Raw genomic sequence first — 22,460 nt, forward strand, 5'->3', positions numbered from 1 at the left:
GGCTGTGTGTTGAGTTATTTTGAGGGGACAGCAAATTTATACTGTTACACTTTACATTGTAGCAAAGTGTCATTTCTTCAGTGCTGTCACATGAAAAGATATAATCAAATATTTACAAATATGTGAGGGGAGTACTCACTTTTGTGAGATACTGTAGTGGCAAAGCATGGGCCAACTCAATATTGAACCCTACGGATGAAGACTCATGTAGAGGCAGGTGTCCCAATACTTTTGACAATATCGTGTGTGTGTGTCTATATATATATATATATATATATATATATATATATATATATATATAGACACACACACAACACACACACAAAGCATATATAAATTAGATATGATCACCGATCAGGTTATGATAACCCACCTAATATTGAGTAGGCCCCCCTTTTTCCGCCAAAACAGCCATGGCCCGTCGAGGCATAAATGACACTAGACCTTTGAAGGTATGCTTTAGTACCTGGAACCAAGCCATCTGTAGCAGATTTCTAAAGTCCTGTAAGTTGCAAGGTGGAGCCTCCATGGATCGGTTATGTTTACCCTGTACATCCCACAGATACTCAATTGGATTGACATCTGGAGATTTGGGAGGCCAAGTCAACACCTCTAACATAAAAGGGGTTGTAAAATCAGAAGGTTTTTTATCTTAATGGATTAGGATAAAAAACCTTCTGTGTGCAGCAGCCCCCCTCATGCTTACCTGAGCCCCCTCTCAATCCAGCGATGTCCACGACTGTCTCAGCCATCCAGGACTCCCCTCCTGGCTAAGACACAGCAGTGGCAATATTGGCTCCCACTGCTGTCAATCCATCTCAATTAACCAATGAGGAGAGAGGGGGCAGGACTGAGCCGCAGCACTGTATCTGAATGGATACACAGAGCTGTGCCTTGGCTCAGGTGCCCATAGCAAGCTGCTTGCTGTGGGAGCACTCAAACGGAGGGATGGGCCAGGAGAGCCGAACTGGGACCCTAAAAGAGGAGGATCCAGGCTCCTCTGTGCAAAACCAACTGCACAAAGGAGGTATTTAATATTTTTATTGAAAAAAAAAAAAAAAAAAAGAGACTTTACAATCAATTTAATGTTATGTTCCTCATAGAGGTGCACTGAATAGAAATTTGGTGCTGAAACTGAAAATGCAGGATGCACTTGGCCGAAAAACGAATCCGAATATGACCAGTTTTTTTTCTTTAAAAAAATTGGATTTTTGACTTACCGTAAAATCAATTTCTCTGATGTTCATTGATGGACTGAGCTCCTTATCTTCTTGACCATTGGGTTATACTGCCCCCTACAGGAGTAGGACACTAAGCAGGGAAAAGCTTGACTACGCGTTTTGGGCAGTCCCAACGGGTATACTCCCACTTTCAGCTATAGGCACTCAGTTTTGTTACAAGCAGTGTCACAAGAAAGCCAACTCCACAGAGGGGCCGATGCGGTGTCCATCAATGAACATCAGAGAAGTGGATTTTACGTTAAGTCAAAAGTCCAATTTTCTCTTTCGTTCATTAACGAACACAGCTCCTTATCTTCTTGACCATTGGAATGTCCCAAAGCAGTGTCAAACATGAGGGGTGGGAACAGCAAGAAAAAATTCCCAAGGCTAAACCGTAGCCAACCAGGTGGATCTCAACCATAAACAACTGGAGTGCACCTGAAAAAAACAATACACCCTCAAAGAGGACTAGGTCCTCTAAACAGCAGCCTGCAAAACCTTTGCGGTTAAAGGAAGCTTCCGAAGATGCCAACACATCCACCTTCTAAAACTTTGTGAAAGTGTGCACAGACGACCAGGTGGCCCCCTTGCAAACCTGCAGCACTGACGCCTGAGGACGGAAGACCCAGGAGGCACTAAGCGCCCGAGTAGAGTGCGCCTTAACAGGGAAAGGAGGAACCTGACCCTTATTGAATAGGCCTGAATCACCATCTGGAAATGGTTGAAGCAGAAGCAGCCAACCCTTTTCAAGGTCCATCCCTGAGTACAAATAGTGAGTGATGTCCGAAAAGACTCTGTAGCTGATTTCCCGAACCACATCCAGGGAATGCAAGGCAATTTCTTTAGGATGTTTAGGCCTGGGACATAGGGAAGGCAACACAATGTCTTCAGTCAAATGGAAATCAGAGACGACCTTTGGAAGGAACGACGGACAGGGACGAAGAACCACCTTATCTCTGTGAACCACCAGGTAAGGTGAACAAGACAACGCTGCCCAGCCTTGACACCCTGCGCGCAGAAGTAATAGCCACCAAAAAGGCCACCTTCTGGGACAACATGAGCAGGGGAACCTCCCGAAGACTTTCAAAGGGAGGTTTCTGAAGAACTAACAGCACCAAATTGAGGTCCCATGGCGGTAATGGAGAACGCACTGGGGGAGCCAAGTTTCAAACTCCCTGGATAAAGGTACACACCAAGGAATGTGTGGCCAATGGACATTGAAAGAAAACCGCTAAGGCCGAAACCTGGCCCTTTATGATACTCAAGGCCAGGTGCTGCTCAACCCCCCGTAAGAGGAAAGCCAATATCTGAGCCACCGAAAAGGAGCGAGGGTGAACCCCAAGAGACTCACACCACGCAATGTACGCCTTCCAAGTACGATGGTAGATGTTCCTAGAGGTCGATTTTCTAACCTTTAACAGCGAAGGAATCATCAATTCAGACAAACCTCTATCCATCAGCACCTGGCTTTCAACAGCCAAGCCGTTAAAGCCAGCGACTGTAAAGCATGATGGATGACTGGCCCTTGGAACAGCAGCTCTTCCCAGAGAGGAAGTCTCCAAGGAGCATCGGCGACCAGCCGTACCAGATTGGCGTACCAAGACCGGCGAGGCCAGTCTGGAGCCACTAGAATGACCGGAATCCCATCTGCCTCGACCCTTTGCAGGAGTCTTGGCAGAAGTTTGAGAGGGGGGAAGGCGTAAATCAGATGATACTGACTCCAAGGAGCCACTAATTCATCTATGGCATGGGCCAGGGGATCCCGAGACCATGCCACAAACCTCTGTACCATCCTGTTGAGACGGGAGGCCAACAGGTCCACATTGGGAGTACCCCACCGGAAACACAACTCCTGAAACACCTCTGGATGAAGTGACCATTCCCCCTGGTCCATCGCCTGTCGACTGAGGTAATCCGCTTGCCAATTTTCCACCCCCGGAATGTACACCGCAGAGGGGGCTGGAACTAATCTTTCTGCCCATCTTAGAATGCCAGCTACTTCCCGAGCTGCCAGGACATTTCTTGTACCCCCTATGATTGACATAGGCCGTGGCATTGTCCGAATGAATTCGTACTGGACACCTCTGAAGACGAATTGTCCAAGAGTTCCAGTACATTGATCGGCAGTCTAAACTCTTCCAGAGTCCATACCCCCTGAGCACAATCTGGGCCGAGGACGCCTCCCCTTTCCCTGTCCAAGTGCCGGAGAACGAAGCCACCAGATCAGGGACCCGCTCATACCCCAGCTCAACAAGATCAGATTGTCTAGAGACTGTGGATTCTTGTCCCATTTCATCAGAATCTCTTTTTGGAGAGATCTTGTGTGGAACTGTGCAAACGGAACCGCCTTGAGGTAGACACCATCAGGCCCAGCACTCACATGCAAGCCCGGAGGAATAATCATCTGCTGGACAACAGAAGCTGGATTGCCTCCTGCAATTTCTGGAGTTTTTCCAGAGGAAGAAACACACTGGCTGAGGCCGAGTCCAGAGTCAGACCCTGATAGTCCAGTCTTGTGGACAGAATCAGAGCAGATTTCTGGAGGTTCAGAATCCAACCAAACTCCCTCAGAGTTTGCAGTGTAATCTCCAAGTTGTCCATCAGAGCAGTCGGAGACTCTGCTCGCAGAAGAAGATCTTCCAGGTACCCCAGTACCGAGAACTCCCGCTGACGCAACAATGCTAGTATCGGGGTCAACACTTTTGTGAAGACCCGAGGAGTGGAGGCGAGACCAAAGGGTAACACCACAAACTAATAATGCTCCTCACCCATGGTAAAGCGGAGGAAGCTCTGGTGACCCACACATATTGGAATGTGAAGGTAGGCGTCCTTGATGTCGATAAAAGCAAGAAAATTCTCCTAATGTAGTGACTCCATTTGGAACTTCTGTACCCGCAAAAAGCAGTTTAGCGCCTTGAGGTCCAGAATTGGACGTACCTTGCCTTCCTTCCTGAAAAGGGTAAAGAGGTTTAAATAAAAACCCTGAAAATGTTGCGAAGTCGGAACCAGGACAATCACCCTTTGAAGTAACAAGATTTGCACCGCCCCAAAGAGACCCCCGTAAGTGATCTGGGGACAATCGCAAGTCCGAAGGGAAGATCTTTTACGGAGGATAAGACCAAAACTCTATCTTGTAGCCAGACCGAATGACTTTGTGGACCCACTTGTCCTTTAACAGGGAGGTCCAAGGATCCTAAAACCAGCGAAGACGCCCCCCCACACCAGATATGGGTGAGGGCACCCCTTCATGCAGAGGAAGCCTTGTCCGCAGGTCTGGAAGAGCCTGCTCGTGACTTACCAGACCAGGTCATCCTGGAACCTCCGGTGGAGGCTCTGAAGGGCTTAGATTTCTTGTCTTGAGACCCTGAGGGACGTAAAGGCCTCTTATGAGCAGAAAAGAATGGCCCCTGTCTATGATGGGGCTTTGTGCCCATGGAAGCCTGCGAAAGAAGAATACTCTTTCCCTTGTGAGGCCCTTAATGATGTCATCTAAGGAAGTATATTGATAGTAGCTTGCAGAAGCTGCTGCCAATCAACACAGAAGGGAAGGTTGGGGGCTTGGTGGCAAAACTGACTACAGTTGATACAGACATGTTGTGCAATGGCACAGTATCCTGCAACTCCAGACAGGGTACACAGCTAAACTTACCACGCCAGCTTGGATCTACTTTCATGCTTGGCATAGTCAGATTGAGTTAGGATAGAAGGAGAACTGGAAAAATTACCAGGTATTTCCCCATTGATGGAAGAAAAAAAAAATTACTTCGCCGTTATAAACCAATCCATTAGGAATTGCTTAACCTGCTATTAAAACAGAAAAGGCTGGATTTTTAAGCAGATACATAAAAAAACAAACACTTAGTTTCAATAGCAATGTAACAGGCATGCTGTCATTGAGCAATGTAGGACATCCATAGACTATATTGTAAGAGTATTAGTTATGCAATTTCTCCTTTTGGCCACAAGATAGAGATATGGAGATGCTGACTTCCTTCCTGAATCAGAGACAAAAGCACATGGGAAGTGAAGTTTGTCAGCAGCATCAGGACACCATTTGCTGAGCACTTGGACTGCATTTCCCCAAGGTCTGGGGGCACAGGTGTGGTTACAGAGATAGTGGGGACTGGGCTTCTTCCAGGGACAAAGGGGAATTCTCCTGAGAGGGGGACAGTAGCTGAGGTTACAGGACACTGTCAAGGAACTCCACTTAGAAAAAACAGTAAAGCCCCGTACAAACAAGCCGAATGATGGAAGAAAAAAAAAAAAACCTGTGTGTATGCCAGCTTTTGTCGGATGTGCATGCTGGAAAACCAGCAGCCAATGGGCTCCCAATCAGCGCTCCCAGCCAATGGCAGGGAGCGCTGATCAGAGTATTCTGGTGGCGGGGAAGTCCCCTGTCAGAAGATAATAGCTCAGCAGGGGAGATCCCAAAACTAACGCCGGATCGTTAGTACAGTTGCTCCGACCGGAGCTAAATGTTTTCATAGTGTGTCCAGGCTTAAGAGCCTGTCAGCGATGCCCACAGTTGTGTGAGGGACATTCAGAGGCTACAGAGTGTGACCAGGACAGAGGAGAGAGAGGACTGTGCTGGGGACGCGATCCAAGAGGAACAACTATGCTGTCCAGCACCGTCCCAGACGTGTTGCTTGGTCTGGTGAAAAGGCCTTGCGCTAATTACTTCGCCGTTATAAACCAATCCATTAGGAATTGCTTAACCTGCTATTCTATAGCCCTAATACTGTCTTCAGGCTTTATCAACTGCTGCAACACACTCCAATGATTAGCCAGCGAAGACTTAGGGTTAAGGACTGCCCTTAACCGTAACTGTCCCAAAGCTCTAGCCCATTTGCTAGTTAAAGTGGTATCGTACCCCTGCCCGTTCATTTGGGTGCACTCAAAACAAGTATAGAGCTGCTATCATTCTAAACCCATTTAGATTTCTTATACACTGCTCATTGATACTTGCTAATCAATATATTGATTCTGATTAATTATATAGAATTGTACTTCTCCCTTTTCTACTTGGGTATAGTTCTTTACCCTGTTTAGCAGCCGAACTTGCCTGCTGTGTTTTTAATTCTGTTTAACCTGCTATTTACGCTAATCAGTATTAATTCCTTACTATGGGGGGTGTGTGGGGTTATTTATTGGCAATATCTCACAGCAGGTTAAATATATTTTACACTTGTGTTGTTACTTGGGCTTTCAGTGATTTTTGGGGCTGAGGTTGTTCTTGGAGTTGAGGCGCAGAACAGAGAACCCAAAATTACCAAGCAGGTCTTTCGGGGGTGGCATAACATTAAGTTAAGGGTAACATACACTTTAAGAAGCAGTGAGTACAGCTTATAATCAAGAAGCAAGCTCTCTCAATGCTCTGAAGAAATTCCATCATGGCAGCTACAGAATGCAAAAAAGACAGGGAATATAAGAAGTGTTTAGACCACACAGTGGCAATATTTATGACATACACTATATTATCAAAAGTGTTGGGACACCTGTCTTTACACGCACATGAACTTTAAAGAGGAAGTAAACCCTCCTCAGGAAGTTGTACCGAGGAAGTAAACCCTCCTCAGGAAGTTGTACCTATAGGTAAGCCTATATTAAGGCTTACCTATAGGTACTGTAAATATCTCCTAAACATGCACCGTTTAGGAGATATTTACCTTTAATGCAGCCAGTGACGTCACTGGCGCATGCGCTCTGAAGGAACGGCAGATCGTGCCGTTCCTTCAGAGCCCTGTGCCGTGGCCGTCGGCTCCCGCGCGCGGGAGTGACGTCACCGCGGCTCCGGCCAATCAGATGGCCGGATGCCGCGATCCCGGAAGACGGGCGACTATACATGTCGCCCGTCATACAGGTAAGCGGACGGCACGGCGGGGGCTCGTTCTAAGGTAAGTATTTCATAATGAGCTAGTATGCGATGCATACTAGCTCATTATGGGTTTCTCTTTCAGGATGTAAAGAAGAGAAAATGTTTTTTTCTCGGTGTACAACCTCTTTAATGGCATCCCAGTCTTAATGCATAGGGTTCAATATTGAGTAGGCCCACCCTGTGCTGCTATAACAGCTTCAACTCTTCTGGAAAGCCTGTGCCCAAGGTTTAAGAGTGTGTCTATGGGAATATTTGGCCATACTTCCAGAAGCGCATTTTTTAGGTCAGGCACTTTTGTTCGATGAGAAGGCCAGGCTCAAAGTCTCTTATTCATCCCAAAGGTGTTCTATCGGGTTAAGGTCAGGAATCTGTGCAGGCCAGTCATGTTCCTCCACCCCAACCTCACTCATCCATGTCTTTCTGGACCTTGCCTTGTGCACTGGTGTGCAGTCGTGTTGGAACAGGAAAGGGCCATCCAAAAACTGTTCCCACAAAGTTGGGAACATGAAATTGTCCAAAATTTCTAGGTATGCTGACGCCTTAAAGTGTTACCTTCACTGGAACTAAGGGGCCAAATCCAACCCCTGAAAAACAACCCCCCCAAACCATAATCCCCCCTCCACTAAATGATTTACACATGAGCAAGTTTTGGGTGAAGCAACTTGACTGGCCTGCACAGAGCCCTAACCTCAACCTGATAGAACACCTTTGGTAAGAATTAGACTGTGGAGTCTGTGAGTCGGGCCTTCTCTTTTAACATCAGTGCCTGACCCCACAAATGTGCTTCTGAAAGAATGGTCAAACATGGACACACTCCTAAACCTAGTGGACAGCCTTCCCAGAAGAGTTGAAGCTGTTATAGCTGCAAAGGATGGGCCAACTGAACCCCACGGACAAAGACTGCAATGCCATTAAAGTTCATGTAAAAGTAGGCGTCCCAATACTTTTGGTGATATAGTGTATGTTTATAGTAAGCAAAAATGTGATATGTGGTGTTTTCTATCCACTTTGTTTTAAAGTCAGATCCTATAAAGAACAACAAGCAGACCAATCTTAACATGTTCCCACTTGGAAGGTAAAGCAAGGCAGATTAAAAAAGAAACAACAATATCCTCCACTAAACCAGTGTACACCACAGCAGAAAAACAGAAAACATTTACATATCATCAGTTCCATCATAAAATCTAAAAATAAGAATTTATTCATCAATTTGGGACAGTACAGAGAGCCTTACAAATCATTCTCTTATGTCCTTGGGGCCAACAGTGCATTCAGATCAGCTTCCAGCACCGGTACATCCTAATATATCGTAATAGAGCCATTTATTCCAAACTGCAAACATCTGTGTTGGCCATTATCAGTGCAATACACATTTACATGTTTTCATCTGAACACCATTTCAGAATAGAAACTCACTAGCAATGATTTCATCCACTATTTGCAAACATTCAGTTCTCCAACCTCAGCTTCTAGGATTTTTCTAATGTTTGTCTCCTTAGTATAATTTAACTCATTTAAAATAGATCCAAGGGGCCCTCTATTTTACCAATTGCATGCTTTTATAAAAACATTTTTATGTACCTGCTCCTAAGTGGGTATATATGAAATCTCGTTTCTATTAAACTGCTGAGATTGTTAATGTTTTTCATGGTACTAACCAGCTCAGATAAGATATTATAATTCAGCTAGTAAATTTAAGATTTACAATTCTTTTTTAAAGTATTTTCTAATGTCTTCACCTCTATCACTACCAGTAGCGGTAATAACAGAAATACAAAATTTAACATATTTTGTCACTTACTCTTTGTAGGTATTTGTCTCCGGATCCTCTGTCATTACATCGTGTAGACTTTCCACACAGATGTTAATGGTCGCACAAAATGTATCTTGGATAACACTGGAAAAATAGAAAAGGTATGCAATATAGTCAAACTCCTTGAAACTGCCAATTCTGTAAAAAATGCTGCAAGTACATTAAATGTAAACTAAACTAAATAAATTTTACCACGAAAAAAAAAAAATATATATATATAATAATGTAACTTGATGATTACTGTATCAACAGATAATTTCCATCTTCACTCGCCACCCGTTGTCACTATTTGAAAAGAGCAAACATGCAGTGCTTCGCCCATGCGGCTGCGTCATTCATTAAGAGTTCTGTAAAACAATGAACTACAAGTACCGAAAGCCTTTGTGGCGGATGGCTTGTAGTTATTAAATTACCAGGGCGCTGTTGAGCACTCTAGGTAATTCATCGATTCTTCCTGTCATTGTGTAGCTGCCTGCCTGTACGAGCTGTGAGCAACAGCTTCACTGACAGACTGCAGGAGACCTACTGATTACAGTCACAATGCTTTCCAGGCTCCAAAAAAAAAAAAAAAAGGAAAATTAACATTTTTTTTTACCTGCAATAAATGTGCATTTTTTTTATATATTTTTTTAAAACATGAACTTATCCAGTAAAGATTGGCAACAGTTTTGTTATTTATTCAGAAACGTCATAAAGGATGCCTTTGGTGTTTGTAGTGGTCCCACTTTAATTTACTAAATTACCATAGTCAGGAGATCTACATAAGTCACTAAAAGATAAGAAAAGCTTCTGAATGCAACTGACATTACAGTTTACACTAAAATTGATTTCAACTACACCTAAAGCATATGGACAGTTTTGTACCAGCATTTTTAATGACGCAGTTCTTATGTAAAATGCATCTTTAGTATTGTTTAAAGGAAGCCGGATATGAGGGAAACACAAAGCCTGTCAATGCTGACCTCTCCTGTAAATGTCTCCTGGCTGTTATGTTGGCCCCAGCAGTTCAATGCTTCTAGTCACTGACCTGAAACAAGTAAGTATAGAATTCATGTTTTATCCTTTAGACTGAGGGAAGCCTTAGGCCCCTTTCACACGAAAGATCCGATCAGATCCACCTGTCAGTTTTTTAGGCGGATCTGATCGGATCCTCCATGCATCCCTATGGGGCAGCGGATGTCAGTGGAGACATGTCTGCTGACACCCACTGCTATCCGATTCCGTTCCTGTCCGTGAAATCCGGACGGATGGAAACCCTATTTTCCATCCGTCCAGGGGATCGGATCGGATGAGAGTGGACAGGCGGTCCTCTCTCATCCAATTCCCCCATAGAGAGCAGCGGGGCTCTGACACCTCCCTCTCTGCACACAGAGCATCCCCCACTGAGCAGCACAGAGTCCGCCAATGCAGGCGGACCAAGTGAAAGGACCCTTAGTTTTATCTGAAAAGCTTTGATTGGATACTAAAAACCCAACTGTGGATAGCAATGTTTGTCACGTCATATGCATAATGTTAGTAGTTTAGGCAACAAACTTTGAAGGTTGATAGCTCTTTTGTCTGGGGATAACTAGGAATTTGTTGCAATTAAAGAGTTACGGTTAAGGGATTTCAATTACTGGAAAATAACTAAAAAAGGTTACACACTATACAGGAAAGATATAGTAAAAAAATAAAATAAAAAAGGGGGGTTGAGTTCCCATTTATGTCAAACATTGCATAAAGCTAAAAAAAAAATGAACTATTTGAAACTTTCTGGGAATGCCTTCAAATTAGAGAGGGATCTTTCCTTAAAATAGTATACAGCAGACCCCCAGAATAGGGTATGATAACTGCTGATGCTAATTGACGAGATAACCCAAAGAGAACGGTTTAAGTTATAGATCACTTCAAAATACTGGACATTAACTGGAATTTTCAAATTCCATTTACAGCATGAGCAGAAATATGGCAATTGTTTTGAAAGGGGTTTCTCTAAAATAGTTGGTAAAAAGCCCCACCTGAGGAAATCCTAATATAGAACTGGTACTGACAAAGGGAATCCATTGTCTGATGTCGATGTGGGACAAATGTTGTTCTAGTGATCGCCAATGTCCTTGGTTTTACATATAAAACAAATAAACTAATATTAAAAACAAAAGATTCAGATTTCAGTAGGCCACTTATTGCTCAATTAGGTGAGTTTGTAAAAAATAAATTAAAAATATGGAGTAAAATAAGTCAATTAGTGGGCACTATTAAAACCTACCATCCTGGAGGCAACTAGATGATGATATGTCAGACAAACTATTAAGAGTAAATGAAAGAAAATGATTTACGCTTTCCAGTGTACCTATTAGGCTACATGTTTACTGGGCATTTAGCCCCTGTGCGACAAATCCAGGTAATTTTCATGCTCTTAATGCAGCCTAGGAAATTATGTGCTCTGGGCATACATCCCTGAACACATAGGGCCATAAACATGAGTACCACTCAGTAAAGCATCCAGCTGCTGTGTATTTCAGTCTTCCAAAGCCTATCAGGGTTGGATGCTGCACTAATGTCTCCAGAGCACATGAAAATGCTGGGATTTGATACATAGGGGCTAAATGCTGAGTGTGCATTAGAGAGACTTCTCCTCCCATTTACCCCAATAAAAGGTGTAGGTAGCGCAAAACCTTAAAAAAAAACAAAAAAACAAAAAAAAACAAACCTTACCCACTCCTATCACAAAAAAGCAAAACATGTTATCGTAAGTTCACATTAACCTGTTCCCGTCTGTGTAACGTGCAAAAGGGTGAACTGTAACACTCACTTGCTGCACATATGCGCCACTGGGTGTTCAATATTTCTGTGCCGAGAGCCCACGACATGTGTGCTTGCCGCACAAAGACCGAGCTGTCAGACAGCTCTCGGTTTCCACTAATGAACGGTAGCCAGTGGAAGCAGCTCCCGATGATGTGACTGCTGTAAAAGCCAATCACAGTGGTCAAACCCCCAACCGGGGGTTCAGAATTATTTAAAGCGATCCAGGGGCAAGCAGGAAGGAGTTAAGCAATAGCGCTGTAGAGGCTGGTGGTGGCAAAGCAGGCAACCAACACACCCTGAAATGTGTGAGATGTGATGATTCTATTGGTGCACTGGAATTCTCTATGCAGAGAGCGAAGATTCCAGAAATTGGTGGCGGAAAAGTTAGGTATAACCAATTGAAGACCAGGCCTTTTCTGGCACTATTTGTTTACATGTAAAAATCAGTATTTTTTGCTAGAAAATGTCTTAGAACCCCTAAACATTATACCCACATTAGCCACTTTATTAGGTACACCTTGCTAGTACCAGATGGGACCACTTTTGCCTTCAGAACGGCCTTAATTCTTCGTGACATAGATTCAACAAGGTGTTCCTCAGAGATTTTGCTCCATAGTTACATGGTTTATTGGCTGCACACCCATGATGCACATATGCAGTTCCACCAGATACAAAAAGTGCTCTATTGGATTGAGATCTGGTGACTGTGGAGGCCACTGGAGTAAAGTAAACTCATTGTCATGTTCAAGAAACCAGTTTGAGATGATTTGAGCTTTGTGACATGGTGCATTATCCTGCTGGAAGCAGGCATCAGAAGATGGGTAACATTGTAGTCATACAGGGATGGACATGGTCAGCAACAATACTCAGGTAGGCTGTGGCATTTAAACAATGCTCAATTGGTACTACTAAGGGACCCAAGTGTGCCAAAAAAAGTCATTTTGTGGCTGACGTTTGGTAACTCGAACCTTTAGCTCCTTCCACATATTTTCTATGGGATTAAGGTCTGGAAACTGGCTAGGCCATACCAGGACCTTAATGTGCTTCTTCTTGAGCCACTCCTTGGTTACCTTGGCTGTGTGTTTTGGGTCATTGTCATGTTGGAATACCCATCCACTACCTATTTACAAACCCCTGGCTGAGGGAAGGAGGTTCTCACCCAAGATTTGGCGGTACATGGCCCGTTCATCGTCCCTTTGATGCAGTGAAGTTGTCCTGTCCCCTTAGCAGAAAAACACCCTAAAGCATAATGTTTCCATCTCCATGTTTGACGGTGTGGATGGTATTCTAAGTGTCATAGGCAGCATTCTTCCTCCACCAAACACAGTTTGGTTGAGTTGATGCCAAAGAGCTCGATTTTGGTCTCACCTGAACACAACTCTTTCAACCAGTTCTCCTCTGAATAATTTAGATGTTCATTAGCAAACTTCAGACTGGCCTGTATATGTGCTTTCTTGAGCAGGGGGACCTTGCAGGTGCTGCAGGATATCAGTCCTTCATGGCGTAGTGTGTTACCAATTGTTTTCTTGGTGATTATCTCAGCTGCCTTGAGATTATTGACAAGATTTGCCCGTGTATTTCTGGGCTGATTCCTCACTGTTCTCATGATCATTGAAACTCTACAAGGTGAGATCTTGAGCCCCAGGCCGAGGCAGACTGACAGGTATTTTGTGTTTCTTCTATTTGGGAATAACCACACCAACTGTTGTCACCCTCTCACCAAGCTGCTTGGTGATGGTAATGTAGACCATTCCAGCCTTGTGTAGGTCTACAATCTTGTCCCTGGAGAGATTGGAATCTGATTGATTTATTGCTTATGTGGACAGGTGTCTTTTATATAGTTAACAGGCTGAGATTAGGAGCACTGCCTTTAAGAGACTGCTCCTAATCTCAGCTTGTTACCTGTATAGAAGACACCTGGGAGCCAGAAATCTTACTGATTAATAGGGGATCAGATACCTATTTCACTCAATCACTTCCATACAGGGCCTATTTTGGCACACCTCCCCTACATGTAAAAATCATATATTTTTTTTTGCTAGAAAATTACGAAAACCCCCAAACATTATACAGTATCTCACAAAAGTGAATACACCCCTCACATTTTTGTAAATATTTTATTAGATCTTTTCATGTGACAGCACTGAAGAAATGATACTTTGCTACAATGTAAAGTAGTGAGTGTACAGCTAGGACAACAGTGTAAATTTGCTGTCCCCTCAAAATAACTCAACACACAGCCATTAATGTCTAAACAGCTGCCAAAAAAAGTGAGTACACCCCTAAGTGAAAATGTCCCAATAGGGCCCAATTAGCCATTTTCCCTTCCCGGTGTCATGTGACTAGTTACTGTTTCAAGCTCTCAGGTGTTAATGGGGAGCAGGTGTGTTAAATTTGGTGTTATGACTCAGCATGGGTTTTAACACTAAATTTGGTGTTTTGACTCAGCATGGGTTTTAACACTAAATTTGGTGTTATGGCTCTCTTACCGATCACTGGAAGTTCAACCTGGCACTTCACAGCAAAGTGTCATTTCTTCAGTGTTGTCACATGAAAAGATATAATAAAATATTTACAAAAATGTGAGGGGTGTACTCACTTTTCTGAGATACTGTATATGTTTTTTAGCAGAGACCCTAGGGAATAAAATGGCAGTCATTGCAACTTATTTTGTCACACGGAATTTGCAAAGCAATTTTTCAAAAACGTTTTTTTTTTTTGGAATAAAAAAAAAACACTAAAGTTAGGCCAACTTATTTTGTATCATGTGAAAGATGATGTTACGCCTAGTAAATTGATACCTAGCATGTCACGCTGCAAAATTGCACACACTCGTGGAATGGCGCCAAACTTTGATACTTAAAGCGGAATGCCGGGCACAGATGTCATTTTTTAATAAACATACCCCCGGGACAGTCAGGGCTAGCACATTCCACAATGGCTAGCCTCTGATCTGTCCCGGTTCGCACTTACCTTTTAGAAGAAATACTTACTTATAAAATTTCTTCCACAGCGTTTCCATCTTTCTTGTGGGCAGCTGAAGCCGGTGCGGTCCTCTTCTATGTCTTCTTCCGCGTCTTCTTGTCCCAGAATGCGCCGCACCGGCCCCTCTCGTCACTTCCGGCGCGACGCCGCATTCCTCCACAGCTTCTGGGCATGCGCAGAAGCTGTTTAGCAGGGGAATGCGGCGTCGCCCGGAAATGACGTTCAGCTCCCAGGAATCATAGCGAGGCAGGAAGTGACGGGGTGAGCCGCGGCTCCGAGGTAGGAAGTACTCTGAGGTGAGTATCTTCGATCTTCAATTGCAAGGTAAGTAAACAAAAAAAAAAAAAATAACTATCCAATTCCTTTTCAGGTGAGGCATACCTAGCGGAGGGGCACAAAAAAAAAAATCTTGTTTTTGTGCCCGGAACTCCTCTTTAAAAATCTTTTTAGGCGACACTTTAAAAATGTTTACAGGTTACCAGTTTAGAATTACATAGGAGGTCTTGGACTAGAATTTTTGCTCTCGCTCTAATGTTGGCGATGGTACCTCAAATGCGTGGTTTGAATGTCGTTTACATATGTGGGCGCGACAAACGTATGTGTTTGCTTCTGCGTGCGGGGACAGAGGTGCTTTAAAAAAAAAAAAAAAAATTGATTGTTTATTTTTATTTTCATAGGTTTACACTTTCCTTTTAATTTTTTTATTTTTTTTTGGATCACTTTTATTCCTATTACAAGGAATGTAAACATCCCTGTAATAAGAATAGGGCATGACAGGTCCTCCCTATGGAGAGATGTGGGTTCTACAAGTCCCCACATCTCTCCTCTAGGCAGGAAAGACTGAGATTTAAAAAAAAAAAAAAATTATATATAAAAAACAAACAATCTCAGCCTTTCTAGCCGAGATCTGGGCAGTATTTGCAACTGCCAGGCCAGACGTTACGTCATAACACCGCGCCCGGGCTTCAGAGAGTCATAGAGACTGCTGGGGACCATCTGGTCCTCGGTATTCTCTATGGTGAACTTTCACCGCCGGCTTGCCAATCGCACGGGCAAGCTGGTAGAAGCACTAGAGGGCGGCGGGAGGGGGGGGGGGCGTCCCCTCCCGCCACCTGTAAGGACAATCAAGCGGCTGAACTGCTGCCATGATTGTCCTTATGGTGAAGGGAATCGCTGGCTGCAAAAGATGATATTCGAATGATGCCTGCAGCGGCATCATTCAGATATCCCCACTCCCAATCCAGGACGTCATAGGAGCTGGAAGTGTAAAATGCAAATCAATTTATAACTTTTTTTTAAATGCGTTTTTCTGGATATATTTGTTACTCTGCCTCTCACTGTTAAAATAAACCTACCATTAAAATAATAGACTGATCATTTCTTTGTCAGTGGGCAAACATACAAAATCAGCAGGGGATCAAATACTTTTTCCCTCACTGTATATGCCTAAATGCATTGAGTTGCTGCCATGTGATTGGTTGATTAGTAATTTGTGTTACCAAGTCCTAGAAAATAAAGTGGTGGGTTTTGCAATTTTCTATGTCACAATGTATTTGCGCAGCAGTTTTTTTAACGCAATTTTTTTTGGAAACATATATACTTTTTTGAATTTTAATGCGACCCCCCCATAACCCAATATTTTGATAAAATATAAAACATTGTTACGTCGAGTAGATACCAAACAGGTCATGCTTTAAAATTCAGCACAACCATGCAATGCTGACAAACAATGTAAATTTTAATATTCATAGGCAACACTTTAGATTTACTCAGGAGGTCTGGTGCTAGAATAACGGTGCATGAGATGCAGTATTGGTGGGCACTAATAGGTGACACTGATAGGCAGAACTGATGGGCACTAATAGGTGGAACTGACGGGCACTGATAGGTGGCACAGATGGGCAATAATGGGCACTGGTGGACGGCACTGATAGATGGCAATGATGGGCACTGGTGGGTGGCACTGATAGATGGCAATCATGGGCAGCTCTGATGAGGAAGGCACTGAAAGGGTCCCTGAGCCCTGATTGGCATCCCTGGTGGCCATGGGTGGGCATCCCTGGTGGTCATGTGTGGGCAATCCCTGGTGGCTCTAGTGGCACCCCCCAAGGGTCTGCACTGGTAATCAATGCTCTGATTACCAGCACAGACCCCCCCCCCCTGTCAGGAGAGCCACCAATCGGCTCTCCTCTACTTGTGCCTGTCAGGCTCGAACTGAGGAAAGCCGATCAATGGCACTTCCTATTTACTATGTGACCAGCTGTGATTGGACACAGCTGGTCACATGGTAAAGAGCCTATGTCATTAGGCTCTTTACCGAGATTGGAGATGCGGTGAGTCAGGGTGACATACCGCACCACCAATCGCAGCTCTGCACGCCCACCGGGGGCACGCAGAGCGGTCTATCCTGCTGGAAGTCATATGACGGCCAGTCAGGATAGAGCAACCACTTCCCGGCCATCATTTTGCTATATGGCAGGAAGTGATTAAACATGCTTTGTGACAGCAATAGGCATGTGACAGGTACTCTTTGTGAAAAGATCTTAGATCTATGAGACCACAAATCCCTCCTCTGCCCTTAAAAGCATTTGGTCACACTAAGATCACTGTGTTTGAATGCTTTTGATTTTTTGAAAATGCCCTCTGGGTAAACTGGAAGTGATGTCAGTTTGGGGTACCATAGCCCAGAGCTGAAAAAAGCCAATCTGGTCTTTGTTCGATTTTCTGATCACCTGGTGAAAGCACTGGCTAGTCGATTGGAACTACTGGTGGGATGGGAGTTCCCAGTAAAGCTGAGGAAGATTGCTTTTACAAGAGAGCCGACCATCGGCTCTAAAAAACAGTACAGGGATGAGAATGATGATTCAATCACTTGAAGCCCAGTGATGTACCAGGGGTTTCTTATGCAGGGAACATCATTTACTTTTTTTTTTGAGGGGGGCACTTAAACTTACACATAAAAAAAAATAAACAAAACTAAAAACTTAAGCCTGTATAGTTCGCACTAAATATGCACTTTTTTTTTTTTATTTAAGAAGAGAAGTGTAAATGGGTCCTTAAAAGACCTTTTCAATGATCACGGAATATGCTGGGAAAAGTCTGCCAGCAAATCTGGAGGCTTTTCTTACTTCGACTACTGACAGATGGACAGTGACAGATATGCCACAGGTAATGGAGTTGATCATTTTCTATAAACATCCTCACTTTCCTCTGTGGTTCAATGCTTAGCTCTCTGCTTTTCAGGTTCCCTGCCATGTGTCTGGTTAAAGATGGACTCCAGGCAATAAGCTAAATGCACAGATGAAATGCATGCAATATGAAATACATATAAGGGAGCTGTTTTACCTGTCAAAGATTTATATATTTTCCATCAAGTTCTGAGATTTATACATCTCTGCCAGACAGCACAGCCAGATGGATGACACCACTTTTTGTGCTTGCTATAGAATGTTTAAGGAATACAGTGGTGTCCTCTCTCAATCCCAACTTGCTGATTGGTCAGTAAATGAAGAGGATGAAAGCAATGCTAATCATTCTGCTCTTTCCTACTATCAGAAAAGTCCTTGTTAGAACTTTTGCATGCAGCATGACTGACTGGCTCCTAGTCCTACTTCCTCTCCAAGCATGAGTGCTGCTGTACAAGGGACTACATAAGCCTGATATCTGGTCAACTTCAGTTATGTATGCTAGTTACAATAAAAAGAAAAAATGTAATGATGTATTAATACCTAGGTTCATCAACTTGTGCATTTAATATCTGCCTGGAATGGCAGCTTTAAAGTGGAAGAAAAGCGCAAGTCTAACTATTATTAAAAATGTCCTCCTCCCCTCACCTATTCTGTCTAACCTGTGTACAGTATAAAAAAAAAAAAAAGAACTGAGTACTTAAAGCGGAGTTCCGGCCTCGGGGGGTTATATTTAGATAAAAATCCCCCCGGGACAGTCAGGGCTAGTACATTCCACAATGGATAGCCTCTGAACTGTCCCGGGTCGCTCTTAAAAGTTCTTCTCCAGCGCTGCCATCTCAGGTGTGGGCAGCTAAAGCCAGCGCGTCCTCTTTGGTGATGTCGGAGTGCCACAATGCACTGCACCGGCCCCACTCGTCACTTCCGGTGCAATCGCGGCATCCATGCACAGCTTCTGATCCGATGCCAGATAGCTCCAAAGGACTCCCCACATAGGTCCAATCATCTGTCCCATCATGTAGCACCTTTATCACTGGTCATTTTTGATGATGGGACAGATGATTGGACCTATGTGGGGAGTCCTTTGGAGCTATCTGGCATCGAATCAACCTCATTGGAATCGGATGACTGATTTTTGGCTCATTATTACATGCTTCTGGTAAGCGGCAGTGGTGTCGGTGGTGGCTTTTTCAAGTTGGTTGATCCAGACTGTTATTTTGTCGGTCACCTTATGTTATCACCTGCATGAATTTTTATATATCTGGTAAGCAGATTGTGCTTATGGGAGATGGTCTATAATTCCTCTATACACAGTCCTCCCTCTTTTGCTTGAAATTTCTCTTGGCACCAGCCTGGATTTGGTGGAGGTTTCTTTATCAGCACCTTCTAGAGGAACTGCACATGGATGTAGATCTTTAATTTTGTGTACAGTATTATTCTATGGGGCCTGTCATTTTATTTTTCATGGATTTGGGCCGAGTGTCTTGAGTTTCCTGGTCCTAAGGAGCTTCCCAATTCGTCCCGTTGTGAAAGAAATACACCTTTTGAATTGGGCGTTTGATGATATACATTCTGGTAAGAAGTTTGTACAGCCAGTGGTCTTCTCCCAGATTTATATTCACTCAAGAATTATTTATACATGGACTTTTTGGACTTGTTGCTCACATTATACAAGTTTCTTCTACTATTGAATTACATTGACACATGATTTAGGAGTCATTATACTCCTATATGTAGCACCTTTGTCACTGGTCATAAGGGTGATATGTAATATTTTAGCGCGACTTACTTTTATTATTACATTATGATATTGCCTTAGAGGGTAAAACTTTTCTTTTATATAGACTTACCGCTTTCACTGGGTGGTTTTTATCTTAATGCAGAGAATACATTAAGATAAATAACACAAAAAAAAAAACTTTAGAACCAACCAAAAAGGTATAGTTAGGTGTTTCTTCCACTTTAAGAAGTAAAACTACTGGCTCCCACATTCCCAAAGAGAGATTGTCTCGGCTAAAGGAGGGTAAGTCCTGAAACACAACATACTTTGACAATACTGATTGTACAAAGCCTTGTGATTAAAAATATACTGTAATAATGTATTCTGGTGGAATAATAGGAGGCACACCAGTATACAAAAGCTAATAATCTCCTTGAATGTCCATTAAATCTTTACAAATTAATAAGGAGATTACAACGATTTTACTTGAGGCAGAAACGCTACTTATGTGAAATCAATGAAATACCAATTACTGTATTCAATTAAAATGAATGCTGAGAACATTTTAATGGCTACTTCAAAATGGATTTATGAAGTATGACCTTTGGAAATTCTTTCCCGCCTACTAGTTTCTTGAGCTTTCAAAACAATTATTGTACTTGTTGGGATATGGATATATACAATGTTCTGAGGAGTAAGAGAGATATATAAGAGATATACTGTGCAAGGGTTTGCAGGGATTGCCCATGTGAAAGAAAAAGCCATTTCTACATAACTGTTATTGTGAATGTCAGAGTGACTCTGAAAGAAAAGTTGCTTACAAGTATGAATTACAGGCACTAAGGTATTTACACATACCTGCAGCAGCATCCAAGGCCCCAATCCATCTAAATGCATGGCCATTTTGACTGGGCAAAGAGTTGATACGCACTGTTAGTAGAAGCTTGGGGACCCCCTCTGGACACCCCAGACTACTATATATTAGAAAAGTTTTTATACTATATTTATCTCCTGTACAGGACACCAATGATGGGCCATGGACGGAAGATATATTTCCTTTCTATTTGGGTTGGAGTGTTCATTAGACATTTTTATTACTCAGGGCTTCTCATCCAGGCAGCATGAGGGGTTCCGGGGTAGATGGAGAGGACTGATTTACTGATGTACTCTATGGATTGGAAAGTCCTCATTTGGGAACCAGAATTCAGAGGTCTGGAGAGAATTAGAGTGGGAAAGCAAGGGAGGTTTGACAAGCAGCAGGAAAGAATCACCGCCTATCTATGAGGTAGAGTGTTGTAGTCCACAGCTGTGAGAAAATGTGGGGAGTCCGGCGACAGATTCGGTTTTGCTCCTGAGGCTCATCTTATATCCCGACACAAACAGGGACCCTAAATCCAAGTGTGGAACCGAGATACTGGTGGTGAGCCCTTTTGTAGTCTTAATGTTACCTGGACTATGGACGGTTTTGCCTTTATTTTTGCAGAGAAAAAGCCTAAAGCGGTAGTAAACTCTTTAAAAAAAAAAAAAAAAACAAGTTTCTTCCTGCAAGGCAATATCATAATGTGCTAGTATGTACAACATACTAGAACATTATGAGAAAATGACCATGAAATGAAGCCCTCCAGCATCGCGTGGTCACTGCTGACAGGACTTTCATCTTCACACGGTCTTCCTTCCAGGTTTGTGGCTCCGGCTGACTGACTGGCTGAGCAGTGATGACTGTACTCCTGCATTAGTGCACTTGAGTCTCAGTTGCTGTACATAACTCTGAAGGAAAGGCACAGGTATGCCATTTATTCAGAGTGCATTCGCTAGTGATGTCACCGGCTGCTGCTCGCTAGAATTTCTCCTAAATGGTGCATGCTTAGTAGATATTCATTGTACCTACAGGTGTGCTTTATTTTAAGCTTACCTGTAGGTAAAAATAGAAAACGAGAGTTTATTACCACTTTATAGTGTTTGCTTGTTTTGAGAGACCAATAAAGACTACGGATTTTTATAAATGGATGGCTGGTGATCTCAGACTCTCCATTTTACTATACATTATTTAAAGCCATAAAGTTTTGGGCTTTTAAAAACTGGGTTATAACATATAGTAACTAAACTTACACTTTCATGCTATACATTTTAAACTGCATGGAATACAGTTGTGCTCATAAGTTTACATACCCTGGCAGAATTTATGATTTCTTGGCCATTTTTCAGAGAATATGATAAATACAAACGCTTTTCTTTCACTTATGGTTTGTGCTTGACTGAAACCATTTATTATCAATCAACTGTGTATACTCTTTTTAAATCATAATGACAAAAAAAACTACCAAAATGACCCTGATCAAAAGTTCACATACTCCAGTTCTTAATACCGTGTATTGCCCCCTTCAACATCAATGACAGCTTGAGGTCTTTTGTGTTATTTGTGGATGAGGCTCTTTATCTTCTGAGATGGTAAAGCTGCCTCATTCTTCCTGGCAAAAAGCCTCCAGTTCCTGTAAATTCTTGAGCTGTCTTGCATGAACTGCACTTTTGAGATCTCCCCAGAGTGGCTCAATGATATTGAGGTCAGGAGACTGAGATGGTCACTCCAGAACATTCACTTTATTCTGCTGTAGCCAATGACAAGTCGACTTTGCCTTGTATTTAGGATCATTGTCATGTTGGAATGTCCAAGTACATCCCATGCGCAGCTTCCGGGCTGATGAATGGAAATTTTCCTCCAGTATTTTTTGATAACATACTGTATTCATCTTGCCATCAATTCTGACCAAATTTCCTGTGCCTTTGTAGCTCACACATCCCCACAACTTTAGTGATCCACCTCCATGGCTCACAGTAGGAATGGTGTACTTTTTATCGACTCCTCTCTAAATGTAGGGTT

The 22,460-nt window shown here is 43.0% G+C and overlaps 1 protein-coding gene across 1 annotated transcript in view; it reads right to left on the reverse strand.

Moving 5' to 3' along the window:
• Positions 1–22,460, reverse strand: part of IPO11 (importin 11) — a 926,630-nt gene that overhangs the window by 202,344 nt on the left and 701,826 nt on the right. The window contains exon 27 of the mRNA XM_082270245.1: positions 8,897–8,992. Coding sequence (XP_082126371.1) covers positions 8,897–8,992 — 96 coding nt within the window. The remainder of the gene's footprint in view (positions 1–8,896; positions 8,993–22,460) is intronic.

Source organism: Pelophylax lessonae, assembly GCF_965119305.1.
Source record: "Pelophylax lessonae genome assembly, chromosome: 1".
In the NCBI taxonomy this organism is placed as follows: Eukaryota; Metazoa; Chordata; class Amphibia; order Anura; family Ranidae; genus Pelophylax; species Pelophylax lessonae.